At 36.7% G+C, this 21,598-nt stretch overlaps 1 protein-coding gene across 6 annotated transcripts in view; it reads left to right on the top strand.

Moving 5' to 3' along the window:
- ADD2 (adducin 2) overlaps positions 1 to 21,598 on the top strand; it is a 167,037-nt gene that overhangs the window by 132,202 nt on the left and 13,237 nt on the right. For 4 of the 6 annotated variants that reach the window (XM_074208398.1, XM_074208383.1, XM_074208390.1 and 1 more), the window contains 5 exons: positions 3,507 to 3,683; positions 6,865 to 7,122; positions 7,868 to 7,987; positions 8,725 to 8,814; positions 11,171 to 11,336. In XM_074208398.1, the coding sequence (XP_074064499.1) occupies positions 3,507 to 3,683; positions 6,865 to 7,122; positions 7,868 to 7,987; positions 8,725 to 8,814; positions 11,171 to 11,336 (811 nt within the window). Of the gene's footprint in view, positions 1 to 3,506; positions 3,684 to 6,864; positions 7,123 to 7,867; positions 7,988 to 8,724; positions 8,815 to 11,170; positions 11,337 to 11,957; positions 12,118 to 21,598 lie in introns of those variants that run through there. The other 2 variants (XM_074208409.1, XM_074208415.1) reach the window with 2 other exon arrangements.

Below are 21,598 nucleotides of genomic sequence, written 5' to 3'. Positions count from 1 at the left end.
CCACCAATTCTGTCATGGGTGGATCACATTCTTTATGATAAGTCCATCACAAAAATTACTTCCATATTTTTCCACCGTTGCCATTGCTGATCACAACTCCCTCCTTTCATATTTCTCCACTACCATGTACTGTGAAGCATCATTGCCCACTTCAACCTTTTTTTTCTTTTTTCTTTTTTGCCTTTACTATGGATATATGGCCAGAGCCCCTAGATTTTGAGCCTCAGTAGTTTTGCCCCAATGAAAAATTTGCAATCCTTACAAACTATTTTTTAATGGATCAAGATATTTCTTTCTATGCACATGAAGAGATCAATAAGTAAATTTTATTTAAAAAGGACAAGCTGCAGTCATTATGAGGCGACTTAATGCTTTATTTCAAATTCTTGCCTTAATTTTGTTTAGGTGACCAGCAACAGAACTTTTAGTTTTTGATCAACCCTACATATAAAACTGGGTTACCTTAGAAATTAAAGACAGAATATTGCCTTGGTTCAAGTCAGTATGACCAGATGCCAGAAACATTAAGAAGGGAAATGTCCAGTGGATAAGAATTTGGATTAGATACACTTCCAGTCTTAAATTCTGTAATACTATGATGCTATGATTCTAAGATTATATTTTATAGGTTATGGAAACAACTTGTTCAGGTGAAAATGGCATTTCTCTTTGGATCAGCATCTCAATCAAGGATAGGCCCTAGAACTGTGAAATATCTTATATCCTGATTTAAATGGTGCCAGGGAAAGATAGCTGTCTTAAAAATTTATAAAAGAATCCTATAAAAAAGGTATCCTATAAAAGAAATTAGTTTTGTTCTGTTAGGTACCAGAGGGCAGCAGGACCAAAGAATAGACATAGCAGAGAAGCATATTGAAATGATATAAGGAAAATTGCCAACAACTAGAGCTATATAAGCCTAGAATTATAAGGCAGCCAGGTGGTATAGTGGTTAAAATGCTAGGCACAGAGTCAAGAAGACCTGAATTCAAATTTGGTAATTCCTAGCTGTATGACCCTGGGAAAACCATTTAACCCTGTTTGCCTCAGTTTCCTCATCTGTAAATTAAGGTGATGAAGGAAATGGCAATGCACTCTAATATCTTTGCCCAGAAAACCCCAAATGGGGTCTGGAAGAGCCAAGCACAATTGAACAACAACAAAGCATAGAATAACCTGCCTTAGGAGATAGGATAATCCTTAATGGAAGTCTTCAAACATAGGGTGGCCAGGATATAATAGAAGGGAAAAAACCTGGTTAAGCTATAAAACCTCTGTGGATTCTATTATTACATTACACTAGATTATATTACTTTTAAATTACAAAATCCTTATGAGCTTAAACTCTAGAAATGTGGAATAGCCACAACATCTGTCTAGTACTCTGCACACAGAATAAAGAAAAGGAAGTAATTATCAATCACCTCTTATGTGACAGATACTATGCTAAGCCCTTTTTAAGTATTATTTCATTTGATTCTCACAATACATGGTAGAAGGTGCTATTAGTTATTATCCCTAACAGTTGAGGAAACTGAGGCAGAAACTAAGTAACTTGTCCAGGATTACATAGTATCCAAGGTTAAATTTGAACCTGACTTCAAGCCTGGTGTTCTATTTGCTGCTCCACTTAGCTGTCTCTAGAATATTTGAATGGACATTTATTATTTATTCTATATAAATCCCTGTGCTAAGTGATATATGTCAAACAGTTACTGTTCTTTTAAATAAAAGATTTTATTTTGAATTTTAAAATTTCCCCCCTTAATCTTGCTCCCCCCACCCCTTCAGAAGGCAGTCTGTTAGTCTTTACATTGTTTCCATGGTATACACTGATCTAAGTTGAATGTGATGAGAGAGAAATCATATCCTTAAGAAAAATAAAATATAAGAGAGAGCAAAATTTCATAAGATAATTTTTTTAATTAAAAATCAAAACTCCACAATTTTTTCTCTGGATACAAATGGCGTTCTTCATTGCAGATAGCCCAAAATTGTACCTGAATGTTGCACTGATGGAACGAGCAAGTCCATTAAGGTTGATCACCACTCCCATTTTGCTGTTAGGGTGTACAATGTTTTTCTGATTCTGCTCATCTCACTCAGCATCAGTTCATGCAAATCCTTCCATGCTTCCCTGAATTTCTGGTTTCTGATAGAACAATAGTGTTCCATGACATACATATACCAAAGTTTGTTAAGCCATTCACTTGATTTCCAATTCTTTGCCACCATAAATAGAGCTGCTATAAACAGTTATTGTTCTTCAGGAGCTCAAATTCCAAAAAGGAGAGACAATGTATCAAAGAGATATCAGCTGCAAGTCCAGTGAAGAGAATCTATAGTCCTAGGGTCCAAAGGCAAAGCAAATGGTCATACATCTTCCTTAATGTCATTTCCACTGATCAAATCATATCTGTTTCTGACATTGAGTCATTTGATAGTGCCCAGGACTTGGGTGGCAAGAACTTTATTTTCTTGGCCTGAAGTAGTTTTGCCTGTTGTAGACGTGAAGGTAGCAACACGTTAGCCAGATCACATCTCCCCTGGATGCTGGCTTTGGGGCCTGGGCCAAAAGTAGGACCAATAGACCAGGGAACTTTGCTATTCCCAGGACTCTTGGAGTTCAGGGTTCTGTACTCTCTCTATTGGGACCTAGAAGGATGTAGAAGCAGTAGTTTCCCTAACTTGGAGTATTGTCTGGCTCCTATTTCATCAATTGTGATCATCTTCAACTTATCCTGTGTCTATGCAAATGGGTATATATGTATATTATATGTTTGTGTATATACCTATACACATATATACATATATACATACATAGACATATAGTACAATACATGTGTCTTGTTTGCAATTTCTCTTCCAATTAGAATGTGAACTCCTTGAGGGCCAGGGCTATTTTTACCACTCTTTGTATGTCCAGACAATGACTATTCGTAGTAAGCCTTTAAATATTTGTCAACTTGTTAACTTGACCTAGGATGCCTTGTTTCTTCAGTTAAGCTAATTTTCCTGACACATAGATACCATATCAGTTGGTTGATCCTTTCTTCACAAGAGTTTTGACCTTGGATATAGGAGATGGACTAGAAGCAGGACCAAATGGCCTGAAAGATGCTGCTAGTCCCTTAATAAATATTGATTTATAATTTGGCTCTGATGATGTGATTATCTCATTTCAATTATATATAGAAAAGGAGGGAAATTGGATGATTCAGGTATGTTGCCTGGTCCCCAGAAGCTTCTTAAAAAGAATGCCAGACCAGGAATTGGAATGCCTAGTTTCAAACTCCACTTCTAAAAGTTATTATTTCTATGGCTCTAGACTAAGCAATTAAACTCTTATGCACCTCAGTTCTCTAATCTGCAAAATGGGATTAAAATACTCGCACTATTTAGTCCCACAGGCTTGTTATAGAGAAAGGGCTTTATAAACTTTTAAGTGCTAAGATATATTATTATTTATCCCTAAAATACTTACATATGTTTTCCCTTTGTTCTAGGTGTCTGCTCTGTCCAGTGCCGGAGGGTCAGAGAACCTCATCCTGCTAGAGCGAGAAAAGCATCGGCCTCATGAGGTGGGGTCAGTTCGATGGGCTGGGAGTACTTTTGGACCCATGCAGAAGAGTCGGTTGGGGGAGCATGAATTTGAGGCTCTCATGAGGATGCTGGATAATCTGGTAAGTCTATGGCCAGAGCCAATTCTTCCATAGATCTTTACTGGTCAGAGCCCCCAGACTTTCTTACATAAGGGATTTGTTTGAAGGACATCATTGGCATTATTAAAAGTATGGGTAACTTCATTAATCTGTTTTTTTTAAACAAGGCAATGGGGTTAAGTGACTTGCCCAAGGCCACACAGCTGGGTAATTATTAAGTGTCAGAGGTCATATTTGAATTCAGGTCCTCCTGACTCCAGGGCTGGTGCTCTATCCATTGCGCCACCTAGCTGCCCTACAACTTCATTAATCTGGACCTCACTGATTTATGTTTCAATAATTCCATGAATCCATAGATGTTATTGAAGCAGATATTGTCTCCATTGGTTAAAATTGAAACTCATTCATGCCTTTGAATTCTTTGGTCCCCTATATGAAACCTACTCACAGGGCTGAAAGCCTTTCTTTATGAGCAGGCACCTTAATGACAGCAAAGTACTAAATTAGCTACATATTGTTTATCTTTCCTTCTTATCATGTGTTTTGCCCAGCTCCCTTTGTGTTCACTGTTCCTTTAATGATTACCCTTCTGCTACTTCTGAACAAACTGTGAAACTAATTTGCAATTAATTCAGAGGGCACTAGAGTTGAAGTTCATCTTGAGCCATTGACCAAATCTTCCTGACCAAGAATTCCTTATTCCCCAATGGATATACTTTCCTTGATTCTAGATTTCTTTGCTTCTAGTTTGTGGTGGCCTCATGGTTTCAAGCATCATAGTCAAAATTGTAGAATTCATGGCATCTGACTCCCATTCTCTTTTAAACATCATGAAGATAGATAAGGAAGCTCACATTAAATATCTTGGGTTTTAAGAGAAATCATCCTGTAAATCTTTTTTTTTTTTAGTTTTTGCAAGGCAATGGGGTTAAATGGCTTGCCCAAGGCCACACAGCTAGGTAATTATTAAGTGTCTGAGGATGGATTTGAACTCAGGTACTCTTGACTCCAGGATCGGTGCTCTATCCACTGTGCCACCTAGCCACCCTTCATCCTATGAATATTAAATGGCCTCATGTAGAAATCAGACACAGGAAGTCACAGAATAATAGGATGTAGGTTGGATCCCTCATTTTACAGATAAGGAAACTTTCTCAGTGAAATTACTTTCCCAGGTCACAGAGGTGGTCCATGTCACAGACTCACTCACTGTCATTTGTATCCTGTAATCTATTCCAAAAAATGGTCCTTCCACTATATTGAACAGGACAGAATCTAACAGGCTTCTTCTCATCATGGCTCCTAATGATTGTTGTATAGAATGGAGGGGTTAGCATCCCCAACTCCCACATATCATTATTCAGAGCTTCTAGTATAAAAGATCCAGGTCTAATCAACTTCTTTTGTCTTCCTCTCCTCTCTCTCTCACCTCTTTTACCCACCCTACTTTATGTAAACTAATGGCATAAATAAACTCCTCACTTTATATGTGCCCTAATTTCTTTTGTAAACACAAGCTACATTTCAAACTTTTTTTCATGTACTTAAGGGCTAATTTCTTCCCACTCTTTAACCCCCATTCTAATATTAGCTTAGACAGCATATCCCAATGTTTTTAAGGGTCTAAAGAATAACTGATAGCTATGAAAAGTAACATGCTACCTTTAACCTAGGTGATATCACTATTCCTCTTTTTGGCACAGCAATTCCCAGACTTGAATGCTAAATAGTAAATCTTGTATTCAAACCTAAGTCCTCTGATTTCTGTAGTACATCCTATGGATTCAGAACAGCCTTGCAAGCCAAGTGGCTATAAGATATAGCTAAAATAATTATTCCATTTAATTCAACAAACATGTATTATACATCTTTTACATACAAGGTACTATGAGATAGATGAAAAATGTCAGTCCTCAAAAAGTTTACATTCTAATATGGCACATAACACAAAATTATGGTACAAGATAAATGGCACTGGGAAGAGAGAGTGCTAGAAGAAATTTGAGAAAGGAGAGGATTACTCTGTTTGGAGGATCAGGGAAGGTTACAGGAAGGTGGTGGCACTTATTTGAGCTTTTGAAGGAAGAGGTGGAAATATAGAGGGAATGTATCCCAGGTATATGGAATAAATTGAAATTCATGTGTGTGGAAGAGTAAGATAAAATCAAGCAATTCCTAGTATAGAATGGCTAAAAAGTGCATAATGTAAAGAAAGATAAGACTAGAAAGGTAGATTGGAACTAGATTTTAGAAGATCTTGAATGCCAAGATAAGGAACTTGAATTTTATCCTTTAGGTGAACTCTGCAGGGCAAGTAGGTGGCACAGACCTAGAGTCAGGAAGACATGAGTTCAAATACAGTCTTAGACCCTGGACAAGATACTTAACCCTCTCTGCTTCAGTTTAACCATCTATAAAATAAGTTGGAGAAGGAATGGCCAGGCAAACCCCAAATGGGATCATACCAAGTTGGACACTACTGAAATGACTGAACAACTATTTCTTGACTGCAGACTCTGCCTGCTTCTCTACTGTGCTATCTAGGTGCTTTATGCTGACATTACAGCTCTGGTTTTAATCTGAATTATACAGACTTATTGCCTAGGCACCTTCCAGGAACCCCATAATCAATGCATCCTTATAAACATGACACCTGTCTTGTACCAGAAGTTGGGACATTGTTTCTTATATTGATCTTTTACTAACCTGGATCTTTTCAAGTGCTAAATGTCAGTTCTCAAAAGGGACAGTCATTTCAATGACTGGCTGTCAGGTTCTCATGGTCTAGAATTACAAGGACCATTGAAGTGATGCCTCTAGACCAGAAATTATTATCTTTGTCCAGACCTCAGTGTCTTTGTCACTCTCTTTGCTTTTACTAATGTAGTAAAAATGACATTTCTTCTCCCCAAAGTCTTCTGTGATTCCCCTTATCAGGGATGATATTCATGAAACACCTAGGTCTTTACCCTCTACTCCAGAACTCTCTGAGGACTGTTACTATGTCTCATAAAAAGTTACTTTCCAGTGGTTAGCAGCTTAGCACAATTATAGACAATACTTGTATATAAAATATTCAATATTGTATTCAATAGGACATATATATATATATATATATTTGCTGAAGTATGTGCAAGGTGATATGTGTTTGCTCAAACCATAATTTTTCCATTGTAATTTACTCCCTCTCTTATCTTCTTAGGGTTACCGAACAGGCTACACCTATCGATATCCTTTTATCCAAGAGAAAGCAAAACACAAAAGTGAAGTTGAGATCCCAGCTACCGTCACCTCCTTTGTTTTTGAAGAGGATGGAGCACCCATCTCCACTCTGAGGCAACATGCTCAGAAACAGCAGAAGGAGAAGACCCGTTGGCTGAACAGTCCCAACACATACCTTCGGGTCAATGTGGCAGATGAGGTCCAGAGGAACATGAGCAGTCCTCGGACCAAAACTACAGTAAGGGTTGAAGGGGGAGGGTAATTTTTTACTTGATTAACCACAAAGAGTAATGCTATCCAGGTGCCTGAGCCTATTCATTGAAGAAATGATAGGCTGGAAAGTCCCATGCTCAGTCAAGAAATTATTTGAGCCAATTATCAGATTGTTCCAAACTCTGTAGTGATGCTCTCTCTTTTATTGATGAGGTTGGTATTACCTAAGAGCTGGTTACAATTTTTCCCCTAGACTGTCCCTTTTTTGGATAGTTGTCCCCATCTAGTTAGTTTAAGGTCATGATCTCTTTGGATTTGTCATATATGTATGTGTGTGTGTGTATGTATGTATGGTCTCTTTTAGACAGACCTGGGGGTATAGGTAAGGTGCTTACATTCAGACATTTCCATCTCCAAAACAATCTTGTTGCTGGATTTCTTAGTGTTTACTCCATACTTTTGTCTACCAGTGATATCTCATTTTACAGATGAGAAAGATGAGATAGAATGTGCTTGGTCCTATAGTGGAAAGTTGACTATATATATATATATATATATATATATATATACTTACGACACTGAAATTGGGTCTATGGGCAGTCTTCAACACCCAGGTCAGAGGTTGCCAAATCCTACTTTAGATGATAGATCTAAAAAGAAGCCAGGGTAACTATCTCTGAAGGACAATCAGATTGTAGACTTCATGGAATGCTATCTTTTTGAGCATCCTTATTTTTTTACCTAACCTTGTCTGTGTTGTATTTGGTCAGTGGATGAAGGCAGATGAGGTGGAGAAGTCTAGCAGTGGAATGTCAATTCGAATTGAAAATCCAAACCAATTTGTGCCTCTCTATACGGACCCCCAAGAAGTGCTGGAAATACGAAACAAGGTAAAATAATGCCTATGGTAAAATAATCCTCTCTTCATGCCTCATTTGGTACTATTTCAAGGCTTACAGTTTTGGTCTTCAGGATGAGCTTTGGTTTCTGATGCTACAGATGCTTTGTGAAGTAGAAATGTCTTATAGTTATATCTGAGAAAATAAATGCAAACTGAAATTCTAGAAATCAAATTTTATGGTTCCATTGGCTTATAACTTAATAAATGATTTATTTTCATTTTGACTCTGTGCCTCACATCTCAATAGCTCTAGTCTTGAACAGTATTTCTTGAATACTAATACATATATATACATATATATGTGTGTGTATATATATATATATATATATATATATATATATATATATTAGAAAGAACATAGTCCCTGCCCTTAAGGAGCTTATGATTTAATAGGGGGTAAGATAATATAAAGCATGGGGAAAGGAAAATAAAAGTCATAGTGGGGATGTAGAACATGGAAAGGAGAGTAATAAGAAATAAGGCAGGAAAAGATAAAGTACTGTCAGATTGTGGAGGGCCTAGAATTCCAGGTAAAGCAGTTTTGATATATTATGTTAGAAACTATAAAAGATTAACTCAGAGAATCTTCATGGACCACACATCTCTAAACCACACTAGAAAATCCTCATCTAACACCAATTATGTATCAGAAATGGCATCTTCTAAGGAGTTTACTATCCTATCATCATGAACTAACAATTGATTCTTTGTACTTTCCCTTTTCAGATTCGGGAGCAAAATCGGCAAGATGTGAAGTCCGCAGGTCCTCAGTCACAATTGTTGGCTAGTGTCATAGCAGAGAAGAGTAGGAGTCCGGTCAGCAACCCAAATTTCTTTCTGAAGTGGAAACCTTTTTCATTTATTCTGTTGGTTGTAGCTTTTAGTGAGAGAACAGAAAATTGTGGGGTAGAGGGAGAGAGTATCAGGTCTCCTAACTCGTAGGATTTTTGATTTCTATACCTAGAAGGGTCAGGTTATGTACTCTGACTCCCTCATCAGACAATCAATCAACAAGCAACTATGAAGTATCTAACATATACCAGGCACAATGCTGGGAATGACAGATACATTTTGAAGATGAGGAAACAGAAGCTTAAGAAAAGTTAAATGACTTGTCCAAGGTCACACAAGTATAAAGTTGGAGAGTTGGGAGTCAAATCCAGATGTTCTAATTGCCAGCTCCACACTCATTCCCATCCATGAGTCTATTTCTCATGCCTACCTCCCCAGTTAGTTTTTATATGAATGTGGGTGAATCACTTTCATTTCTACATACCCCCATATCTTATCTCAGGGGTTTTTGCTTGTTCTCAATAAAGAGAAGCCATTTAACCCTCTCCATTTTTAATTCTGCAGGATACAACACATGATGTAGGGAAGAGAACATTTTTCTTTTATCTCCCTCCCTTATTCTCTTCTTGGACCACAATTCTGATCTAGTTTCATACTGAGTTAAAGCTGAGGCATGGAGAATTATAGTTATCAGCAAAGACACTACGCTGTGAGGTCTTAGGTCAGATGCTATAGACATACAGATGGAGAGGAATCAGAAGTTTCCCACAAGACAGGAAAGGGATAATTGACATCCTCACAATGCCAACTTAAATCCAAGTTGTCTTTCCATAGAACAAAAGTTCTTAGCCTTTATTGTAATATAAACCTCATTAGTGGGCTAGTAAATCTTTTGGACTCCTTCATAGAACAAAGTTTCCCTTCCTGACTCCAAATCCAAATACTCTCGACAGTATCCTAGGCTACCTCATATATACTTATGACACTGAAAAATGGGTCTACAAGCATATTAAAAACATTTTTACAAATAAGTTCATGGAAATCAGGTTAAGTATCCATGCTTTAGAAGGCGTACCTAAGTCTGGTTTCCAATCTTCAAACTAGAGAAATCAGGCTCATGGTAGGGAAGGGACTCAGTGTGGACAGTAGAAAGAAGACTCTATTTAGAGTCAGAGGACCTGGATCTGAATCCAGGTTCTGCCACTTTCTAACTGTGTTATATTAAGCAAGTCACTTTCCCCTCACTGACCCTTGTTTTCCTCATCCCCATTCCCATCCCCATCCCTATCCCAGGTTAGATAAGAAGACCTCCAAGGTCCCTTCTGACTTCAAAGCTATGATCCCTATGAAACAGAAAGTATCATGTTGTCAAACTTAATGCTAGAACTAGGATAGTATTTAGTAAAAGGGATAAATAGTCTTGATTCCTTAGGAACTCATTTCTACTGACTACCAGGTCAAGGTATTTTACCCTAGAGATAAACAGAAGTCAACACAGGAAATTTTTCTGTCCTATGCGGTAAAACAATATCAACTGATATTTGCAAAATGGTCTGAAGTTCTCCCAACATGTTCCTTTCCAGGATATAAATGGTTTGGAAAACTGAAGCCTTAATGATTTGATGTATTTTGCTTATGAGTTTTGCATAACTGCAATACAGTGTCAGGATTTGGTGTGATCAGGAAGAGCAATAAGTTTAGGGGCACAATGGAGAGCATAGCAAGAAAGAATCCATTTCAAACCTTATTGTGATCCTAGGCAAGTCATTCACCTGCAAATTGAGGAAAATAATAATCTGCCTCCCAGGGTTGTTGTGAAAAATCAAATGAAATAATATATGAAAAACATTTTGCAGACCTTAATAATGGTAGCTATTATTTTTTAATTATTATTAATAGAATTAGTAGTAATGTCAGTATCATTGCCAAAGCTTGAATGCCCTAGCCCTGATCCTTCTGGGATTTTGGCTGACCACTGAGTTGCTTGGAGAAGGGCTGAACAGTATTAGCATAGCTAAGAAATGCAAAATGCAAAACTACATTATAAGAGATGAGTCTTTTTGGTCTGTGACATACTTTGGTTTTGTTCTTTGACATTAATTTGACAATCCTGCTTGATCTTGGAGACCCGAGAGCTTTTACATATTAGTCAATGTCTAAGCTTGGGGGGCTAGGTAAATGTGGATGGTAAAATCAGTCCCTGGAAAAAAACACCATGAACTGCTTATTTCCCCCAAAAAAGTACATATTAATCTGGCCCTAGCAAAATAACCAGGATTTGGGCTACTGAAACCTCAGAGAGAGTTAGTTGGAAAATTAATGGTAGGTTTGGCTCTCCATGTTCATTGGGTGTGACACATATTCTATGGTTCACTTTCAGTCTACAGAAAGCCACCTCGCCTCCAAGGGTGATGCAGATACCAAAGACGACTCAGAGGAAACAGTGCCTGTGGGAACAGAACCCCCAAATCCCTTCAGCCAACTCACTGACCAAGAATTGGAGGAATATAAGAAAGAGGTGGAGAGGAAGAAACTTGAACTTGATGGTAAATCAGGATCCATCGTGATTATAATAGGGATAATAAGGGTCGCTCAGAGGTAATTTAGAGCAACAACACAATGAGGGAGAGGATGAAGAGAGAGAATAATGGGTTCTAGTTTTGCCACAGACGAGATATCCACATCTGGGCAAATCACTTCATCCCTAGCTTTAGCTTGCTCATTTATCAAATGGGCACACTAAACCCTCCCATTTATCCCTTTATCCTTTTATAAGGTTAAAATGAGACTTTAGAAAGCTTGAAGTGACCTTAGACTTTATCTAGTCTAATATAATCTTATAAATGAAAAAACCAAGATTCATATAGAAGAGTGATTTTCCAAATGGATGTGAAAAGCTTTTGGAAGTGTTATTTATAGTATTAGTCCTTTACCCACACACCACCTCAGATGGGGAAAAACATTCAAGTCATTTCTGGAAACAGAGATTCTATCCTGTTCCAGAAAAAGATACTACAGTCCTTGTCATTCATTCATGAAACTGGCAACCCTTCATTATCAGGATATTCTTCCTTAATTAGGTTAACCTACCCTAATGCAGCTGCTCCCTCTTTCTCGTTGAGATGACTGAGGGGCACTATTTTATTTGTTTCTTTGATTCCTGGCAGATCAGATGAAGGGAAGAGGAGAAGGAGAAGGAGGAAGAGGAAGAGAAGGATAACAAGGAAGAGGAGGAGGATAAAGAGGAGAGGGGCTATGTTTAGTTTATAAGCACTGAAGAATACATATACGGCATGCTGTCCATAAAAATAAAGAATGTTAGCTGAATGGAATCTTGGGATACTGAATGTTAGAACATTAAGAAATTTTCATCCACTAAGCTCAAAAAACCAAGAGATCTTAAAATATAGAATTTAAGATGTTATAGCTGAAAGGAACATTAGATGTAGACCATATTAATGTCAGAGTTGGACAGAACCCTAGAGAATACAAAGTATAGTAATAGAGTTGAAAGGAATTCTAGAACATAGAATGTCAGAACTGATGAAATTCTATATTATAGGGCAAAGAATGTGACGATTGGAAGGAATCTCAACATATTTAACCTAGAATGTCAGAGTAAAAAATCAATTAACATTTAATCATCATTTAAGCACTTAATTTATGCTAGTTTATAAAGATAGTGACAAAAATGAAACAACCCCTGCACCCAAAGAACTTATATTCCATCTAGAAAAGAACTCTCAGATACAAAACACAATATCAGAGTTAGAAAGGAACTTCAAGATGTTAGAATTCAATCCCCTTGTGTTTACATAGAGGAGGACACAAAGGCCCAAAGAGATCATTGAGTGCTTAAAATCAAGAATCTAATGATTAATAGAAGGAAGAAGAAAACCAAGCATATCTTCTACCTCTTGGTCCATTATACTTCGCATTAGATCACTACTCATTAAACCACTGCTACTGGTATCTCACTGGTCAGCACCCCAAATCCAAAATAATGCAATTAACTCTGAGAAAAACATTCTGCCTCTTTTTCCCAATTAAATGTCACAGGGTTTTTTTTTTTAATATTTTTTTACTCCTTCCTAACCCCTTTAGTAGTCAGCACTGATCTCAATACCTTCCTTTTCTATAGTCTGTTTCCAGAAAGGTGATTCATCTTTCTGCCTCACTGGGGAAGTTTTTTATAGAAGTACAGAAACAGATGGTGATGGAAAACTCAGAGCACCTGGTACCCAAATGCCACAAGAGAACTAACCAATTTATCATGTCCAGGAGCCATTACTTAGGATGGTTTAACCATTCAGAATATTATGGGTCTGAGTGTGCTCCACTGAGCCCTAGGTTCCCATACTATATGGGGATTCCAGTGAAATAGAGTGGAACCTTATAAGTCTGATGTTATTGGTAGTTTCCCATCTAAAATGTGAAAGGTGAAATGCTGTCTAAAGATACATAACATGAGGCAAATTTTGGATAGATATTAGAACTGTAACTTTTTAATCTCAGAGACTAGCCTAGAGAAGTCTTGTCAAATGCAAACAGAAACAAAGGTCACTAAACTATTCATATGGATCCCTGTGAGTCACATGTTGACTTAGAAAAATACACATTTTATAAATTTATTTAATCTATTAGTACATCAACACATTAAGATCACATAGGAGCTATATTTCAATCTGTTCAGGATTGGATTGGGGGTATTAAAGACTGTAGGAAGCAACCAGCTGAGTATTTGACACCTTTATCTAGAGTATTCGAAGAGGTTAAGTGATGTTCCTGAGGATGTGTCAGAAACAGGACTCAATGCATAAATATTGTCCCCCTATCTCCAAATTCAGTTCTCTATATACTACATCATGCCTTCCCTCTTAGATGTATAAAGAGGTTTAATCTATTTTTGCTACAAAATTTCCTGGTCCATCTTCCATCTTTATCTCTATAACAATCCATATTCCTAACCCAACTGAGTCAATATTTAGATTTTTATCAATATATCATTCAAGTCCTCCTAAATGTTAGCTGGTCAAAATGGTTTGGAAAATATTGATTTAGGGTAAATTTAGAATTTGTTGTTGTTCAGTCATTTCTTTTTAAAACCATTAGGGTTTTCTTGGCAAAGATACTGGAGTGGTTTGCCATTTTCTTCTCCAATTCATTTTACAGATAAGGAAACTGAGGCAAACAGGGTTAAGTTGACTCCAGGCCAGGGCATTATATCCATTGTGCCATTCAGCTGCCCTAGATTTGCCTGCCAAAACCTTCAAAAAAAATCATGACACTTAACCCCATTTGCCTTGTAAAAAACCTAAAAAAAAATCACTAAATGAAGTAAAAAGGCATTTTAAAACATTTGCTATATACTATAATTGAGTGTTTGAAATACAAAAAGAAAAATGAGATAGTTACTGCTCTCAATAAACTCACATTCTAATTAGGGAAAAGAACACATTTTGGAAGGTTCTGCTGCAAGGAAAATGGAGAGGCCCAATAGTCCCTAGGAACTGACCAGAGGCTAAGCAGGTGACATGATCCAGTAAATTTCATGATAAACTGAAATAAAGTTAGGGTCATATCCTAAGCACACATGTCCAATCCAACAGGTATTTTATCAAAGCTACTTTTCAGAAAGGGTAACCCCTCCTCCAGCCAGTACCTCAGGAGCCCGATGTAGCATGCAGAGAGGACTCTGAACTCTTGAAGGTTGTGCCAATGGAGCTTAATATCTAGTGGGTACTCTTCAAAATGGAAAAATTTCAAGTATTATTCTGGCAATAGTTCAATGATATATCATCAAAAGCCTTTCTTAGCTTAGCTTATAGAAAGGCTCACAGCTTGCATGTGTGTGTGTGTGTGTGTGTGTGTGTGTGTTAAAAGGGTAGAAGGAAAAGGAAGTGCTACTACCAAAGCAGGACTGTTCTCCTCAGATGAAATTGCAAATCCTTGAAGAAAAGCTAGGAGGTAAGGATTATAAATGCAAATGAGACTCAGCTTCTATTCTCAAAAAGTTTATAATTCCATTATATAAATAAAACATGCACATATGGAATGAATAATGATAAATGCTAAAATGAGTACCAGAAATAAGAGGTGCTTACTGCCTATGTGCTTTAGGCAAATCATTTATGAACTTCTCCGAGTCTCAGTTTCCCACAAGTAAAATTAGAGGTTGAACTATTTAATTCCTAAGGTCTCTTTTACCTCTAAATCCTAGAATTTCCCGGCAATGGTGTGAACCAAAGTACAGAGATGGATGTAGTGGATGGGAGCACTGGGAACCCCCGAGAAGTAGGATGAGGGGCTTTCTAAAGGCAGTAGAAACTATAGAAAGAACTCCTTGTAAAATTGTACTTGTGAAGGCCAGAATTTGAAAGGTGATCAAACGTTTGTAAACTGTTTAACACCACAATAGGTAATATGATTATTGTTGTGTGGTTATTGTCACTAAGGTTCAGTAAGCTTTGCTTTTTGCAATCTTTATAGAGAGGGAAGAATGGGGGGACCAGAGGGTCAGGGAGAGTCTGGCCTGCTACCTCTTTGAAACCACCAGTGAAGCTGGCAAATGCATCCAGCCTGTCTTGGAGTACTACTCTGTGCAGGACATTCTGTGCTCCATCTGGTTTTGACTTCCAGAATTGGGATGTAAAAAATGATGAAAAAAACTGTCAACCCCTAACCCTCCTTATTTTGTTGAACAAATGTTCATATTCAAATGAATGAGTAAAGCAGAGTTTTCCTTTTACATTAATAGATCTTAGGGTAGATAGGATCAAGAATTCATAAGGGTGACAATCACCTGAGAGGTGGCTGTTTATTGTTCAGGTGTTTATATCACCTATTTTGCAGTTTATACAACAGCTAATATGTATTTAATACCTCCTACAACAGCTCCCATGTTGCAGTGACTAATTATGACAGAGTGGAAACTAGCATGGGGTAAACAGGGTTCCATGCCAAGATCCAGAGAGACCCACTTCCTTTTGAACATTGGAGACATTGCTTCCTGACTTGGAAGTTCCATAATAACTACTGTTCCCATATTTCATCTCGTTAAGTCTTCACTGGGCTCTATGCCTTCCTTTGTAACCCTCATAAGGGCAAGATCTGAACTGTCCCTTCTCCCACCATGACCATACTCTAGGATTCAACTTTCCTCCAAACCACCAATCCTAACACAATTTTCCCCAAGTGAAAAAAATTTCATGTCCCATCCCAATTTTTCCTAACATACACCCTTACTTCTTAAGAATGGCCTCACCCCTGATTGAAGCCAGTCTATATCCTGTCTCTTCATATATCCTCCCATCTTTCCCTTCCAGCTCAGAGAAGAATTTCCTCTTCACTCAGATACCTGGCATTGTTTTTAAAGAAAGACTGTTCCATCAAAAGGTGTCGCTTTATTCCTGTGCTGATCACATATTGCCTTCTGCTCAGTTATACAAATGTTACAAAGATCTGCTGAGCTGCTAAGAGGATGCTGTGTCCTCTCTACCTCTTTCATCACTTTATTCTGTTGTGAGACCAGAGGAATAGGTTTGACTGAAGGAAAGCTTGCAATATAAAGTCAACATGACCTTCTTTAATACAGTTCAAAATTCTTTGGAACAAGGGAAAGGCAATATGGTATGGAAAGGCCAGTCTGAGAGTTCTAGATATGTGAGTCCTAGTCTTGGCTTTGCTATGTACTTGTTGTATGAATACTTACTCCCACTCTGTGACTTTTCATTCATAACATAAGATCTTTGAATAAGATGATCTCTACAATCCTGTTCAGTTCAAGTATAGCTTTCTAAAATCTCTTCCAGCTCTAATATTCCCTGAATTCTCTCTGTCCTTGCCTTAAAAATCTGAAGGAACTAGTTTTGAAAAATCAAGATTTTATGATACATTTAAGTAATGAGAGTCCTTTGAATGAAGTCTAAGAGGAATCTCTCATACCGAATTATACTCTGTGAAGGTGAAACCTTCCTCCTGGACTCATTTTTCCTTACTATTAGAAAATTTGCAGATGAAAAGATGATGAAAAATAAAATAGACAAAAACTATTTTAGATGACAGAATTGAGCCTCAAAAGATATGTACAGTGAATCAAATATAAGAAAATATATTTAATAGTACTAAATATAAAATCCCACAATTTAGGTTCAGAAAAATGAATTATTAAAATGCAGAAGCTAGACAATAGCTCCCCATGGAGGGGCAGGGGAAACCCTGGGGTTTTAGTATATTTCAGTTTCCTTGTGTTAACAGTATGACATGGCAGATAAAATAATATGAGCTTAGGCTGCACTAAGAGAAGTGGCATCCATAATGAGAGGTGATAATTACACTGTATTCTAATCTAGTCAGATCCCAGCTCCAGTGTTAATTTACTTCTATATATCATTTTAGAAGGAATATTGAAAAGCTGGAACATACCCAGAGGAAAATGACCAAGACAGATAGGGAATGCAAAATGATTCCATGCAAATAACAGTTTTACAAATGGAGGTGTTTAGTCTAGAGAAGAAAAGACTTAAAGGGAATACTCAAATACTTTGAAGATCTATCATGGTAAAGACTAACTTGCTTGACTCAGAGAGCAAAATTAGAACCAATGAGTGGAAGTCATAGGGAAGTAATTTTTAGTTCATTAAGAATAAACTCTACAACATAGTTAATATGGATCTATGCTTAGCATGGTTATACATGTATAGGCTATTAATAGATTGTTTTCCAGGGAGAGGGGGTAGGGAAGAGAGGGAAGGAGAAAATATGAAACTCAGAACCCTGACAAAAAATGATTGTTGAAAACTACCATTGTAGTTAGAAGAATAAATAAAATATTTTTTAAAAAAGAATAAGAACTCAAAAATTTAGACCCAATAATTAATTCAATCCAAAGGGGGATTATTTTGCCTTATCGGGTAGTAAATCCCCATTGAAAGAACTGTTCAAACAGAAAAGTAGTGACCAATTGATAGGGAAGCTGTAGTAAGAACTCACATTTCTGACTGAGGTTGAACCAAAAAAAAAAAACCCTCTGAGGGTTCTTTCCAACAACAAGACTCCATTATTCTGATTCTAACTTCCCTAATTATTCTCACTGCTTCCATTTTCTTCCATTCATCTCAATCATTCCAGATTACTTTTCTTAAAACACATAATACATAAAATCTAAAGCAATTCACTGTTGCCACTCATTATAAAGCCAAACTCCTTAGTCTGACACCCAGATGATGTAGAAGATAGAATGTTGGACTTGGAGTCAGGAAGACCCAAGTTCAAATGTGGTCTCAGATATTTTGCTGGAAAGTTGCTTAACCTATATCTGCCTCAGTTTCTTCATCCTTAAAATAATAATAATAATAATAATAATAATAATAATACTTGTCTACTAGAGTTCTTGCAAAGATAAAACAAGATATTTGTAAAGCACTTTACAAACCTTAAAGCACTATATAAATATTGTAAAAGTCTTTATCCAATCTAATGTCCCTCTATTTCTCAACAATACTTGAATGCACAGACACTTATTTTGTGATCTTGCATACACTTTTCCTCCAATATGTCCCCAAACATCCTCCAAATCCGAGTTCAAATCTCATATCTGGAGGGCTGTCATCCATAAAAGAGATAAGCATGTTTTGCTTGTCCCTGTAGGGTAAAACTAAAAGGAATGGATAGAAGAACCTGGAAGACAAGTAAGAAAAGACTTAAGACAAAGCTATCTAAAAAAGAAATAGGTTATTTCATGAGATAATAGTGAATTCCCTTCCACCAGAGGTCTCCAAGTGGAAACCAAATGATCACTTTCCATATAATTTATACCTAGATGACTATACACATATATTCATTATGCATTTATATGTACATATATAGCTACATATCTACATCTGTATATATACATATATATGTGCCTATATTTGTATCTTTGTGTTTCTATGTGTGTGTATATACATATATACGTATATACACATATATACATACATACATACAAACAAAACTAGAGTACCTTAGAGGTCATCTATTTCAACTCCTTATTTTGGAGAATATTGTGAACAGAATTCCTGTTGAGCTAAAGGCTAAAAGAAGATGGTCTCTGAAACCCCTTCCCATTTCTATGATTCCAGATTTTCTAAGTCTAGCTTCCTTCATGAAGCCTTCTACAACTATTCTAAGTTACACTAGTCTGTCTTCTCTTTGACATAATTTATTCAATTTATTGGGTATTTTATTAAGTACCTCCTTGGTTCCTGGATTTGGGACTGGTTGTAAGAGTGTACTTTAAGAGAACAAGAAAGTTTTTTGTAGGGAGCTGGTGGATTCCAAATTGTGCAGGTGAAAGAGGCAGGCACCCCAGATATGATGGGGACTTGGGTGAAAGAGGGAATACAGTATATAGAGAACATTAAGTGAAGCAGTATAATCCTTGGCTTTTAGGTGTTTTATATTGTTCTCTAGCCATTTCCTGGGCTTGTCTTATGTCATGATTTTCCCTAGATGGGAAAAATGCTCTGCTTTTCCTTGTTCAGGGCTAGGCAAGCAGGAGATTCTAAAGATTTGCTGACTGACCCTTCTGAGGTTCTGAGCACTTAATAGGCCAGGAAATATATGAAGAGATGGTAAAGGTGGGCACATTAACAAATAGGCACATTAAAGATTTTTTACAAATTTTGAGTAGCAGTAGCTGTCTCACATTTAACATTGGATAGGTGGATTGTGGCTTGACTCAAAGGGAGGGAGAATAGACTTCTCTAGCCTTTTATCCCCTCACCCTTCTCCACAGGAGACTTTAATTTCTATCAAGAGAGGAAGACCTGCTTGGCTGAGGTCAGAGGCCACCCTACTCTCCTCAGAGAGAGGGTTTCCCATTTTATTTATTTGCTCCTTTAAATATTATTACTCTAATTAGTTTTTGGGTTCAATCTAAAGTTCAGATCATTGTACATTAATGGTGAGAGAAAGCCTTAAACTTTATATTCAAAGTTTAACTCCTTTCTCACCAAATACCAGTTCTACAAAGGACATATATAATAAAGAAAATCATTTATTCAAGTTGGCAGCAAAACAAATCAAAGAGAGAATACATAGAAGATATGCTAAACAATACAGAGTGAAGGAACTCTCCCATTTGGAGTGAGATGACTCAGCTCAAATAAGAGAGAATCTCAGATCTCAGATCTCTGGTATAGTAAGGATGGAGACCACCAGTTCCTCTCAACCAGCTTTTTTACAGTCTTTTTCTTCAGCAAACTGAATTTGAGTTGGCATAATGTTTTTTCTTGAAGCTGGAAGTCTGAGCCTAAATTGACTCAAGAGACTGCAGAAAACTTCTGTTTTACCAATTCCACCTTCATATCTCATACAAGGAAGAGAGATATTAATCAAAAATGAGGAAAAAGTTCCAAGTCAATGAGGGACTTAAACATATGAATGATGAATCTACTCTGTTTATTACAGGAAGTTAATAACATTTAAGTTTGGAGGTAAATAGAGTAGATTTGCTCCATCTGACCCTACAAGGAAGATAAATTTGGGCCCAATCCAATGAAAATCTTTCTAATATTAGAGATATCCATCAGTGAAAGAGTTTGCTACAGGAGAAAGGAAGTGGTTCTCCCTCAATGAGGGCTTTCAAGCAAAGTTGGATGGTCACTTGTCACTTATGTAGTAGGAGGTATTATTTTAGGTGTATGGGTTGGAATAAAGTCCTGCTGAGGCCCATTCCAGCACTAAAATTCTATGACTCTATAAACTTTTCACATTAATGTCATAAATTCACAAAATGTCATAAATTATGACATTAATATCATAAAGGATAATTATGTTCACCCATAAAGTGAGTAACTTCAGAGATAGAAGACTGGGTTACATTACAGGATTATAGTTCTATAGAACTCACATAGGACTTTGGAGGTCATCTTGTCCAATCAGTTGTTTGATAGAAGAGGAACATAAAGCCCAAAGAAGGAAAATTACTTGTCCAAAGTCACACATATAGTATAAGTATCAAGGTATGTTTTATGTTACATTGATTGTGATACTACCCTATTTCTCCAAAAATAAGCCCTATCATGATTTTTTTCAGGATGCTTATACTATAATCCCTATTCCCAAAATAAGCCCCCATTAAACTTGTTGATCATACATCTATTGCAACATATGACAGATGTATTGAATTATAAAATACTAATATTAAGATAGAATTACATAATAAATAATATTATTGACATTAATATATAAAATAGATTTTTCTACATGAATGAATAAATGTAGATCACTATAAATGAAAAAAAATTAAGACATCTCCTGAAAAAAAGCCCTAATGGGTCTTTTGGTGCAAAAATTAATATAAAACACAATCTTATTTTTCGGGGAAATACAGTATTACCAGTGTGGTTTGGCGAAAATCTTTTACTCCTCTATAAAATGAGTTGGAGTAGATAAGGGGTCAGCAAACTACCTCCAAGCTAAAAATGTTTTTTTTTACATTTTTAAATAAAACTTTATTGTAAATAAAAATGTAAAAAAAAATTAGCTCCTGTGATTTGTAAAAATAAATGAAGTGAGGTATGTAGTCCTGGAGTAGATAATCTCTAAGAGCCCCTCCAACTCTCACTCCTGTGGTTCTAAGAAGTAGAATTCAGTTTTGAACCCAGAGCCTCTGATTCCATGACACTATATTGTTTCTAGTTTGACCCACTATGCTATACTTATGGTCTTCTACTATTCCACAGTTAGGCCCTGAATACACTGGACATTGGACAAATGGTTAGTGAATGAATGAACATCAGCAGCAATAGACTTTACCAATGGAGCT

This window comes from Macrotis lagotis, chromosome 1 (assembly GCF_037893015.1).
Source record: "Macrotis lagotis isolate mMagLag1 chromosome 1, bilby.v1.9.chrom.fasta, whole genome shotgun sequence".
NCBI classification, from domain to species: Eukaryota; Metazoa; Chordata; class Mammalia; order Peramelemorphia; family Peramelidae; genus Macrotis; species Macrotis lagotis.
The sequence above is the reverse complement of the archived record's forward strand: the minus strand, read 5'-3'. Positions and strand labels throughout refer to the sequence as shown.